Source organism: Podarcis erhardii, assembly GCF_964252035.2.
Source record: "Podarcis erhardii genome assembly, chromosome: 15".
Classification (NCBI taxonomy): domain Eukaryota; kingdom Metazoa; phylum Chordata; class Lepidosauria; order Squamata; family Lacertidae; genus Podarcis; species Podarcis erhardii.
The window spans coordinates 12,091,549-12,104,302 of record NC_138505.1 but is presented as its reverse complement, the minus strand read 5'-3'; the positions used below and the strand labels follow the sequence as shown (position 1 = coordinate 12,104,302).

The window sequence follows — 12,754 nt, the reverse complement described above, 5'->3', positions numbered from 1 at the left end:
AATGCACATGCAAACGTTGCGCAAGCAAATCAGGATGACATCAGAATGAATGCTCATTGCTATATAACCTCTTTGCAAGCAAATCAGAACAAATGCATTTATAGTACCGGTATATTATATTACATTACACTGTGTTTGAAGCTGCATTTACACGGGATTGCTCACACTGTTGTTCACAGGGTGGGGGCATGGATGTCTTCACCTGATACGCCACACATTCCCCACTGTTGTTACATAGTGTAGTTAAATGGAACCTCATATTCAGAGGCAGCATGGCACTGGATACCAGTGGCTGGGGGTGGGGGGGGCAAGCAGCAAAGTCTGGTCCCCCATTTTGTGACCTGCATCTGGATAGCCACTGACAGTACAGAACATCAGGCTTCATGGACTTAAGGGGAATCCTTAAATTATTATGAACTGAAAATTTGCCCAGGGAAGTAAACACTCTTTCAATTGCTTAGGTATTATTAAGTTAATAGCTTTCTTAAGTTATTTATCCACCACTACTGCTTTTCTTGTTTTGTTTTTTTTGGTGGCTCCCAGAATTTATATCCCCTGCAACCCGGTAACTGTAGATGAAAGCTAATTATCAGATTAAATCCTGCTCAGATTGTTTTTAAATTGAAGACATCAGGTTGTTTTGGATGCTTTTAATATTATTAATAAAAGGACATCAATAACAAAAACTAAACATTCAGAAGTAATATGTCCATGGAACTGTGTGCCAAAATTAATTCGGGAGTCTTTGACGTGTCACAAGCCTCCTTTTTGTGACAGTTGCAACCAACCCACTAGCCAACCAGACTCTAATTAGGGATGGAAGTGATATTTGACTCCCTGCACATTTAATGCTGAATCTATCAAATCAACACTCTCCCAAACAATATGAAAACCAAAATGAGGGGGGAAATTGTATCATGATGCTGATGAATTTTCCTGAGGATTTTTTTAAAAAAACCAAACATTTGCAAATTGCTGCAAAATGTGGAGAACTGAATTTAAGATTCTAAAAATGAGAAACTGGGGGAACCGAAATTGACAGAAACTTGCATCCCAGTCTCAAATATAGTTGTGGTTCATTTCAATGTGCTTGAAGCATGTTAATTTGCAAATAGAGATATTTCCAATGCATTCAATTAAGGAAAATCAGTAAAAAGAAAAAGAAGATCGTATGAATCATTCAGGATTCAGCTGTATATTTCATGCTCAAATCAAAGTTGAAAGGGCAGAAGCAAGCACATCTTCAGGTAAACGAAAAGAATCTGGCTTCACTGGCCAATCCTTTCAAACGGTCTATGAAACCAGATTTTCTGCTGTTGTGGCATAACAGGACTTTCTTCTTCAGCATTTCATTGTTTTGCAGGGAACATTTTTCCAGCAAACAATCCTCTGCTAAGGAGCACGGATATTAATGTCAGCAGGAAAGTTCAGCTTGTACAGCTGTGTTTTTGCAGGATGCTCTCAAGGAAACAGAATCAAAGGGAAACTTTTGGGACCTCTGCTGGCACGTAGCGAGTTAACAGTGGCGCAGTGCATGGCGGGTAAATGGGCGGGTTTATGCAGATATAGCACCAATGGCCATCAGAGCAACCAGGTAGACGGCTGAGAAATTCACAAGATCGACAAAATCCACTATTTTTGAGGTTAAATTGTCGATCAAGAGGCTGCTTAGCTGGACAACAGAAGCAGAAACGTTGTGCGAGTGTATTTTGTGGAATTGGAAACGGTGCTGAGTCCAATGGGGCAGTGAGCGCTTTAAAACACCAGGTACCCACCGACAACTGAAAAGACATCGGGAAAGAAGACCCGCTTAATTTTTGCTCACCTTGGTATCGCTTCTCGGCCTTTTGGCTAAGATCAAGTGTAGTATCTGTTCTTATCAGTTTAATATCTGATATGTCCTCTATTTGAGGACTATATATTAAATGGATTTTTGGAATTGGGAGATGGAATAGGGGCTTGCTCCGTCCACTCCATGCATCGACCTGGTATTGCAGTATCTCCAGGAACGGTGCACCTCCCTCTGGGGGGAATATTGCTGGTGCAAAAAATAGATGAGAGCTTGTGGTATTTTTCACATACTGTATTGGCTTTTTGCACAGGAAAACGAAGCGTTATCAAAAAAAAAATCTGTGTGGAAACTGATTTGATTCCACTCTCTTTTACCGGAAAACGTTTATTGAGTACAGTATAGGGAAAATAATTACCGGTAAGTACAGCTGAAAACGCTGCCAGCATTAAAATAAATTCAGCAGTGTAAATAGGTTTTGATGGATGTAATAATGGAAAACTGATTGGCATAATTTTTGTCAACTATGCAGGGATATAATATATGTAAAATGAACCATGGAAAGAGAAGAAGGGAACTCAATGATATCTTAACTATGTAAAATGCTTATCTGAAATTGTAAATCAGAAAATTTAATAAAAATCATATTAAATAATAATAGAACAAAACTTTAATTTATCAAATATGCTCTTTCCAAAACAACAGGAAAACTGAAACACAACCACTTTCAAAATTCACCACTTATACAAAATGTTCTCTGCAGCTCTCCTGACCTAACAACGTTTACAAAAATACCTTTTATTTGGGGAAAGCGTCCGTGAAAATGAACACACAGGTGAAAATGACACCTTATATCAGGAGAATTTGCTTGCAAAGATGTACGCTAGTCCAAACTGCATCCAAAACCTCTGCATCAGCCTGGGATTGCACCTCCCCTCTGGCGGAGAATACTTTTGGTTCAGAATAACAAATGAAACAAGTAGCATAATGTTCTGCTTTGGAATGTTTTATTTACAAATCCTAACCCGCCGGGCTCTGTCCAAAATGTTGCAATTGCCTCTTCTCACACTCCACTGCACTTCTACTGCTCATCTATCTATCTATCTATCTATCTATCTATCTATCTATCTATTTGTTGTGATTCTGCAACCCATGGTTAGCCCTGTGAGGCGTACACTACAGTTTCCATTATATGTTAGAGATCCCAGGATCATCCTGGTAGAATTACAGTTCCCAAAATCTATTGTGGAGAGAGATAACTTGTTGAACTGTTGTAAATAAAAATTGCCCTTTTCCCTTATAGGGTATCCAAGGGCCCATATAGAGTCCTTACATAGGTTCCCTATTGGTAGGAGAAAATAACAGAGGCCAACCATAGAATATTGAGAAGCAAAGCAGCTAGTAAGTTTGATGTTTATTGATCTGTTGCAGCAGGGTGCTCCCCTCACATGCAGGAAAGGAGGAGGACCCAGAAAAATGCTGTGCAAGGGCTTATAAAGACTTTTGAAATTCCCCTCCTGTAGATCAAGACCACCCCCAGAAACATCATACATACATCACAGAAGGGGTGTAACCTAAGACCACCCCTCAGATACATCATACCTACATCACAGAAATTTAAATGTTATTTTTCTCTTGTCCTTGTTTATCTCCTGTCTGGCAGGTTACTTGATTGGATTTCCTGAGTAGCCTGGCCAGTCTTTTGTAATGATAAATACCGTATTTTTCGCTCTATAAGACGCACCAGACCACAAGACGCACCTAGTTTTTGGAGGAGGAAATTCTGAATCTCAGAAGCCAGAACAGCAAGAGGGATCGCTGCGCAGTGAAAGCAGCAATCCCTCCTGCTGTTCTGGCTTCTGGGATAGATGCGCAGCCTGCATTCGCTCCATAAGACGCACACAAATTTCCCCTTACTTTTTAGGAGGGGAAAAGTGAGTCTTATAGAGCAAAAAATACAGTACTTGGTTCCTGGGCCAGGTCACAGGCTCACACCTTATTCAAACAGACATATCCTTAAGACAGGATTTGTGAGGAAAGAGACAATGGGGAGGCTTTTCCAGTTTGACCTTGCAGAGAAAACATTTGCTCAGTTTAGGAATCAAAATGGATCCAGGTTGGTCTTCCTGTGCTGATCTATGTGTGTGCTTGGTTGGTACGCTTATGAACATTACCATATATCTAAGACCATAAAATTCGTATCACAGAACCAGTCTGCTGTATAACTGTTCCCTGTTTAAACTTGGCTAGGCCAGTAAAACGATTGTATATTTTCTCAGCTGCTGGTAGAGAGATAAATCTTTGGGGACAGGATTTCCCTCCAGTCATTCTTCCAATGTGCCTGGTTACCTTTCCTAGAGACCTGATTCCTGGGGGAGCGCAACCTCCGTGGAGTGAGCAAAACGACGAGGCACACAGCTTGCAAATGCTCCAGGGCCTTCTGCAGCGGCTGCGCAGGTTCTACCAGGTGAGAAGGATTTAACACACTTTGGATCTTAACCCATGGCTTCTGCTCTGGTGTCTGCACACGTTTCTGACACAACCCATCTCACAAAAAGGCTGGAAGCTGATAGGGTTTCAGTGCTTTACAAAATAATTGTTCTAATATGTTGTTGTTATAGTATTTTATTAGAAATAGTAATGTTCAGTGTATGGATTATGTCATTATATAGTTTGGTCACTAACAGAGCAAAACCAACCAACCACCAGAATGAGAGAGTATGGATTTAGTAAAACTTGGGCTTTCCTGGCTGAATTGTGGCTCAGCCAGGACTACACTGATGTAATTCCCATACCCCAGCTGAGCTAGATATATGCCACTGTACGTCCTTCAACCCGATTTAGCCAGGGCTAAACTGGTGTAATTTGATGACATATTCATACCATACATTTAAAGCGCTATGAAACCACCTTAAACATTCATGGCTTCTCCCAAAGAACTATGGGAGCTGTGATTTCTTCAATGTGCTCAGCAATTACCAGAATTCCTTCGGAAGAGGGATTGACTGTTAAAACCACTCTGGGAATTGTAGCTCTATAAGAGGAAGGGTTGTGGTGACTGTTACGGAAATTACGGGGGGGGGGCACATATTTAAAGTTAAATGTTACAAATATTATGCCTGAATGTATCCTTTCAACTTGACAGCTCAGGGAAGTTACCTAGCTTTAAAAATAAAGTTTCCTCCATTCCAAAGCTATTTTCCCTTTGAAAAAGGACTCCAGGAAGTTCTCAGAGGTGACAATTGCTGGGCTCATTGTCAGCCAAGGGAAGCCAAATCTCATCACCTGACTTGCCTCAGGCTCCAGACATGCAAAGGAAGTTCTATTGTACTTTTGGGTGGTGGGTACTTAAGACATATTTGTCTATGCTAATCTTGTACCAAGGACTTGTTGGACATGTTTGCCAGGGTTAAATTAGTGTAACCCCGGTCTACCCCTCCCCTTTTGTGACATGTCAGTGATGTAGCAATGATGTAGCAATGATGCTGTACGAACTGTATTCTGGGATATGGTGGGAAAGTTTTAAAAGCCTTTGTCACCCCATCCTCAGGGTTCAAATTTCCTCTTTGAACCTATTGCGCAATAAACTTTGGTCTGCAGCTATTTGCTCCGGTTGGTGGCTAGAATCCTTCCTTTATTCCGCAGGGACCTGCGGGCTCTGCCCAACTAGCTGGGTGACTGAGCAGCCTCACACCTAGATTTTTCCGTAACATTGACATACATGCTTCTTCCCCCCACCCCATAACCATTTCACCGACACAACAACCCTGCGAGGTAGGTTAGGCTTAGAGGCAGTGACAGGCCTGAAGTCACTCAGTGAGTTTCATGGCCAAGTGGGGATTCGAACCCTGGTCTCCCATGTCCTCGTCTGACCCTCTAACCACTACAACACACTCTACTCTACGCCACGATGAGGAATAAGTGCAATGTTGTAAACAAAAATTGCCCTTTTACTTTATGGGGTATCCAAGAGCCCATATAGAGTCCTTACATAGGTTCCCTATTGGTAGGAGAAAATAACAGAGGCCAAGCAGAGAATATTGAGAAGCAAAGCAGCTAATAAGCTTGATCTTTATTGATCTGTTGCAACAGGGTGCTCCCCTCACATGCAGGAAAGGAGGAGGACCCAGAAAAATGCTGTGCAAGGGCTTATAAAGACTTTTGAAATTCCCATCCTGTAGATCAGGACCACCCCCAGAAACATCATACATACCTCACACAAGGGGTGTAACCTAAGACCACCCCTCAGATATATTACACCTACATCACAGAAAAGGCGGTCTAAACAGAAATTTAAATGTTGTTTATCTCTTGTCCTTGTTTATCTCCTGTCTGGCAGGTTACTTGATTGGATTTCCTGGGGAGCCTGGCCAGTCTTTTGTAATGATAAATCCTGGGCCATGTCACAGGTTCACACCCTATTCAAACATACACTTACCCTTAAGAGAGGATTTGTGAAGGAAAAGACAATGGGGAGGCTTTTCCAGTTTGACCTTGCAGAGAAAACATTTGCTCAGTTTAGGAATCAAAATGGTTCCAGGTTGGCCTTCCTATGCTGATCTATGTATGTGTTTGGTTGGTACACTTATGAACATTATCATATATCTAAGACCTCAAAATTCCTATTACAACAACATCACTCTATTATCTGTTATTATTCTCCCCTTCCATGCTCTTTCTCTCTTCTTTTCCCCAGAACGATTTGCAACAAGTGATTCTTTCATTGCCTCCTAATTTACATCTTCTGGCCCAAGATCCTCTCACAGGTAGGCCTATTGGGAGAAAAAATGTGATGCTGAAACCACCAAAACAGATGGATCCGAACTTTCCTGTTCAGGGAAGTTTTTAACCGTTGATCTTTTATTGTGTTTTTTAAGAAATATTTTGTTGGGAATAAATGGGATTTAGAATATTAAGGAATGTGAATAAGATGGACTATAATTGGAAATTGTTTTAGTTTAATAATGATATTGGAAAGCTGTTACTTTCAACTACAAGGAAACTCAGCAGGGAGGGACTAGGGGAAGTCAACCAAGATGTTTAAAAGGTTGGCTTTGTAAAGAATTATGTTTGTTATTGTTTATCTGTTTATTGTTCCTTTCCCCCCCTTTCATTCATTGATGTATTTTTCTTTTTTTGTTTTGTTTTTGTGTGTCATTCTGCTTTGTGGTTTTTGTTATTATTGTGGAAAATATAATAAATTTTTATACATATATAAAAAAGAAATATTTTGTTGGGAGCTGCCCAAAGTGGCTGGGGCAACCCAGTCAGATGTGCGGCATATAAATAAAATACAGTGGTACCTTGGTTTAAGAACAGTCCAGTTTAAGAACAGTCCGGTTTAAGAACAATTTTGTTTACAAACTCTGCAAAACCAGAAATAGTGTCTTGGTTTGAGAACTTTACCTCGGTCTAAGAACGGAAGAAGGGCACCGGCGGTGGGAGGCCTCATTAGGGAAAGCGCACCTCAGTTTAAGAACGGTTTTGGTTTAAGAACAGACTTCCAGAACAGATTAAGTTTGTAAACTGAGGTACCACTGTAAAAACAATAATTGTTGTTGTTCCTGTGGAATCCTGCCCGATCTCCTTTTTACCAAATATGACCCATGCCATCAGAAGGCTTCCCTCAAGCTTTGTGCTCCTTCAAATCTGGTGAGAAAAATCCTTGCAAGCCACAACCCCAGTTGGGATAAAATTTGGCTTTGAAACTTGGACCTCGTAGACCAGGCATGGGGGTGCATTTGCCTTCAAATATCACATTAACACTTTCTCCCCCTTTTTCCTGCAATGGTGTGATCCAGCACAGGCTGTTGGGGAGATGAAGAAGTTGTTGCTGCTATTGCTTGGGAGTGCTGTCCAGGTACTTTGGAGTGTGGAATGGGTGGGCGGGGGGTGCAAATTTGGCTGCTGGAGGGTGGTGACACGGGAAAGAGGCCTTTTTGGTTGTGGCTCCTGTAATCTGTCTGTGGAATGCTATCCCCAGGGAGACCCACCTGACCCTGTCATGAATATCCTTTTCAGCATCAGGTAAAAGTGTAGCTCTTCTCCCAGGCATTTGGCAGATGCTGTTAACTGCTCTGTTGCTGATGACGTTTTCGGCTGTTGCTTGGTCTGTTTTATGGGTTTGGTAATGATCTTATTGCATTATTGTCTGTTTTTATGCTGTGCCTTTTGTAAGTTGCTTAGATTCCCCCCCCCCTTTGTATTAAGCGAGTCACAACTAAAATAAAAATAAAGCAAATGGATTTCCCCAAATTAATATCCTGCCTCGTAACCTAGATTACCCCCCAATTCAGTATCCTCCCCAAATTCATTACCTACCCAGAAATACTCAAGGCACTTTGGAAAATATTTGGGGGACTCGGCCCACTGGGCCTCCACCCCTTACTAACACTTTTGACCCTTAGCAAGAAGTAAAACACTCAGGGTTCCCTGGAGCGAGGGGAAATTACCTACTAAACTGATTTTATGTCCAGAGCGAGTGTGTGTTTGGTCACATCCACACTACACGTTTATCTAAAACATATACCAATAACTTTCCCCAAATAATCCTGGGTACTGTAGTTTACCCCTCACAGAACCCCTCTTAACAAATTACTGTTCCCAGGATCCTTTAGGAAGCCATGAGCTTTGTTTTATTTATATATATATATATATAATTTTATTGAGTTTTACACAAAAAAAGAACAAAAAAGAAAATTTTCCAATCCAACATAAAAATCCACAAATATTACAAAGAAAGAAAAAAAAAGAACATAGACAAAAAAGAAGAGAAAAAGAAAATCTTAGCATAAGAAAAAACTCACTTTCCGATTATAACCTACAAAGCCTTATTTTCCTTACTTCCACCCGCCTCCCGATCTTGTATTCCATGTGGTAATTAATTCAGCAAGAACATTCTTTATTAATTTTCATTCTTAATCCCTCCCTTTGTACTCTTATTTAACTTATTCACTAGAACCCCTTCTTTTCCTTTTCAATGTCCTCAACATTCAAAAGTTTTACAATGTTTTTGTAGATAGACTTTAAACTTCTTCCAGTCCTTAGGAAGCCATGAGCTTTGAATGTACGGTGTGGGGGTGTGACCTAAGTGTGTCTGGGGCATTTTACCAGAGGTGGTTTTAGGGTAGCACAAATAGTGCGGTTGCACTGGGCACTGCCCTGCAGGGGGTGCCAAAACATGCTGTAGAATGGAAGTGTGAGAGGCAGGGGGCACAGAAATTTGAGAGCCCCAAGTCCGCCACTGGTTGCACACACTTTAAAGCACATTCAAAGCACTCTGCCCCCCCCCCCCCCGGACACTGTCATTTATCCCTTACAGAGCTACAGTTCCCAGCACCCTTTAACAAACTACAGTTCCCAGGGCATTCTTTGGTGGGGAAGCCATGTGATTTAAATGTGTAAGAGAACCTGATCGCCCTCCTTGAACATCCCAACAGTGTGAAAGGCGAGACGAGATCATTGGCCTAATCCAGACCCTCGACATCAGCACCCAGGCTGCCCTGGCTTCTTTCATCCAAGAGGTAAGGCTGGGCCTGGGTTTTGAGGCGGAGGAGTGTGGGTTGTATTACTTTTCGTCTCCCATCATGTTTTGCACTTCAAGCCTTGTGTGAATAGGGCAGATCCCCAGGCAAAATTTAGTTTATCCCCTGAGGTAACTCTTGTGTGTCTCATATAAGAGGTCAGTGCCACAGCATGTTCTCATGCACAAGTTCCTCTCCTTCCCAGGTGACTCAGGAGCCCAAGAACATGGTGAGACTGCAGTGGAAGGAACTGGGACCCTCCGAAATGGAACAGTTGCTCCAAAACATGGTGTCTCGGATTCAAGAGCTGGTGCACGAGCGAGACGCAGGCTTGGAGGTGAGGGATGCAAAGGGCTGTGTGTGGTTCTAATTCCCGCCCTCTTCTCAAAGTGCTGGCTTTTCAGAGAAACATGGCACCTGAGCCCAGAGATGCTCTGAGATCTGTTTGAGCATCATGACACCCTGAATCTAGCCATGATTGGGGGCACACCCCTCTCTAACTTCCATCCACTCATGCAGAAGGCACGATCAGAGTTCAAGGACACATTCCAGCCAGGCAAAAACACTCAGGGAGTGATGTTGATTGGGGAGAGTCCCAAGGGCCTGATGAACAGGTCTGGAGGGCCACATTTGCCTGCCACACTCTACCCACATGGATTCATCCTTTACTCTGTCTCCCTCTACAGAAATTGTGGGAACTGCAGCAAGAACAGGAACGCCCCCTAGTCACCCCCCTGGAGGGCCACCGTCAACATCTTGGGGTGCAGCTTGCTGAATCTCGGGCCCAGGTGCGGCGTCTGCAGCACGAGCTGTGAGTGGAAGTGGGGCAGACATCTAAAAAAAATCAAGCATGGGGGTGGGTATCTGTGGGGCATAAAAAACAATGGGGGGCACAGCAGTTCTAGAGAAGATGGGGGGGTTGGATTTTATTCTCCCACTTCAATTTCCCCACCTAACTCTGCAAGGGCATCAACAAAATGCTTTTATCTCCTATGAACATTTTGGGGTATCTGATGTAAGTTCCAAACAATGTTTTCTTTTTTTTGAAAAAATATGGCTGACTCCTATTTCTATGCTGGGGGCACAGCGTTTAGTTGATTACTCTGAGCTCCTTCCAGACGGAGCAATGGATCCAAACTACAAGAAAGAGGATTCCACCTAAACATTAGGAAGAACTTCCTGACAGTAAGAGCTGTTCGACAGTGGAATTTGCTGCCAAGGAGTGTGGTGGTGTCTCCTTCTTTGGAGGTCTTTAAGCAGAGGCTTGACAACCATATGTCAGGAGTGCTCTGATGGTGTTTCCTGCTTGGCAGGGGGTTGGACTCGATGGCCCTTGTGGTCTCTTCCAACTCTATGATTCTATGACTATCAATTCAATTGTGCATTTATGATTACCGTATTTGTGGTCACGGTGGTATTGGAGCAGTAATACGCAATCCAGCTCATTAACTCACCCAAAAATCTGACACATGGTTTTCCTCTTAGAGTGTTTGCAAAATAAAAACTCATATTTTTATTTATTAATAAATAAAACAAAACTCTGCTGTTTCCCCACCCCCAGGGAAGAGAAGATGGAGGAACTGTTAGATCAAGAGGATGAACGGAAGGATTTGGAGGGGCAGCTTCAAAAGATGCGGCAGGAGGTACTGCTAAAAAAGCCACGCAGAAGGCTGGAGTTGTCCTGGCACTGAGGAGCTGAAGGTGCACACTCTGGCCTATGCTATTGGCCACAGAATCAAGGGCCACTGGGAGGCTGCACCCCCTGCCTCCCAGAAAGAGCTTCATGGCAAGGGGGGAGAGCAGCCTGGCTCCATCCAACATCCAGTCCAGAACAACTGCAGGAAGCCAGAATTTTGTAATTAAGAACTGGTGCCTGGGTTTGATTTTCCTCCTCCTCCTCCCTCCCCTCCCCTTTGTCTTGTGTGTCGTGTCTTTTAGATCACAAGCTTGAAAACTGCTGATTATTGGTCACTGCAAGCCACTTCTAAGAACCCTTCCCCCCCCCCCTTTCCCTGCTGCAGAGAGGGTTATAAATACTTTCAGTAAATAACTTCCTGCCTTTCCAAAACCACATCCTTCCGAGGTGGCTTACATCAAAAGACATTATTACGCTTGTAGTAAATGATACCAAAATATAACAGGTCACTGGGGTCCTTCACACTGGGCAGCTGGTGGGAGATGTGAAGGGGGCAACTCAGCTGGGGGGCCTTGTGATGGTGGCATCCTTCCCTCAGGGCAGCTGGTGATAGCTGGCCTTGCGATGGGAAGGGCAGTGGAAAAAGCCCAGCGGGAGTAACCCCTGGTGCTTTCTTCCCCTTGTTTTAATAAACAAAAGCTGACCATTTAGGGATGAGGCCTGGAAAAGTTGGCAACCTTATTGAGGGCAGGACGAGTGGAGAGCACTGGGCACATATTAAATGTTGAAGAAAGCGCTGTGAGCACCAGTCACAAAATGGCTGTTGTGGGGGCATGGCATAATGACTGCCCCATCTTAACGTACCCACCAAGCGTCCTGGAAAAAATGGGACATCCTGTTTTTTCGCGCAAGATCGCAGTGGCCATTTTGGGTGCTGCAATTTTGCTCACTCTCGGGCTACGAAAAAGCGCTTTTGGGGGGCAAGATTGTGACATGGGAAAAGTTGGATGGTATGTCTTACAGGACAGAAAAAAGAGGGTGAGGAGAACAAAATGGTGTAAGCGTGCTCCTCCATCGGCTGCCCCATCGATGGTAGAAAAGGCACCTGCATCTGCCACCACCACTTGTAGAGAGAGAAGCTTTCTTTGCACCTCTCTTCAGAATGGAAAGGAGGGTGGAGGATCCAGTCCTGGCGTCCAGTGAAATGTGGGCATGCTTAAGGGGACAGGTTCAATGAAGGAGAGGCTGAGTCAGTGCAAACTGAGCAGGAAGAATATGTATTGTGGATTTTTAAGGGGATATTTGGTGAGACGTTTTGTGGCTGCCATAGGAGGTACTGGCAGGCACCCTGGCAGCTGTGGGTGCCACATAGACAACCCACAGCCTAGAATAGACCTGAGGGGACCAGCCCCCTCCCCAGTCCTCTCCCTGCGAGGCTGCAGCTCTGGCAGGGACAAAATAGCATTTCTTGGGACCCTGAGTCCAAGCAACCCCAGGTGACTTATCCATACACCTTTGCCTCCTTGTGCCTAATTCACCTGCCACTCACCATGCCACTTATTTCTAACTTGTTCTCCTGCTTTCACCAGAACCGGGCACTGGTAGGCGAGGCCCGCCTGGCTGGGCTGTACCGGGATGAGCTGGATGCCTTGCGAGAGAAGGCCTTGCGGACAGAGCGGCTTCAGGCGGAGCTGGCAGCCCTGAGAGAGCGGCTGCCTGCCTTGGAGCAGTGCCGTGCCCAGCTGAAGGTAAGGCTGACAACTGGCCACTGATCAGTTATCAAAGGGGAGTGTCTGTGTCCTTTCA

The 12,754-nt window shown here is 43.8% G+C and overlaps 1 protein-coding gene across 1 annotated transcript in view; it reads left to right on the top strand.

Moving 5' to 3' along the window:
* Window positions 1–12,754, top strand: part of LOC309330092 (coiled-coil domain-containing protein 88B-like) — a 33,049-nt gene that overhangs the window by 1,937 nt on the left and 18,358 nt on the right. Inside the window, exons 3-10 of the mRNA XM_081841520.1 lie at window positions 4,148–4,256; window positions 6,486–6,555; window positions 7,591–7,649; window positions 9,229–9,312; window positions 9,518–9,649; window positions 9,999–10,123; window positions 10,874–10,955; window positions 12,538–12,696. Coding sequence (XP_081697646.1) covers window positions 4,148–4,256; window positions 6,486–6,555; window positions 7,591–7,649; window positions 9,229–9,312; window positions 9,518–9,649; window positions 9,999–10,123; window positions 10,874–10,955; window positions 12,538–12,696 — 820 coding nt within the window. The remainder of the gene's footprint in view (window positions 1–4,147; window positions 4,257–6,485; window positions 6,556–7,590; window positions 7,650–9,228; window positions 9,313–9,517; window positions 9,650–9,998; window positions 10,124–10,873; window positions 10,956–12,537; window positions 12,697–12,754) is intronic.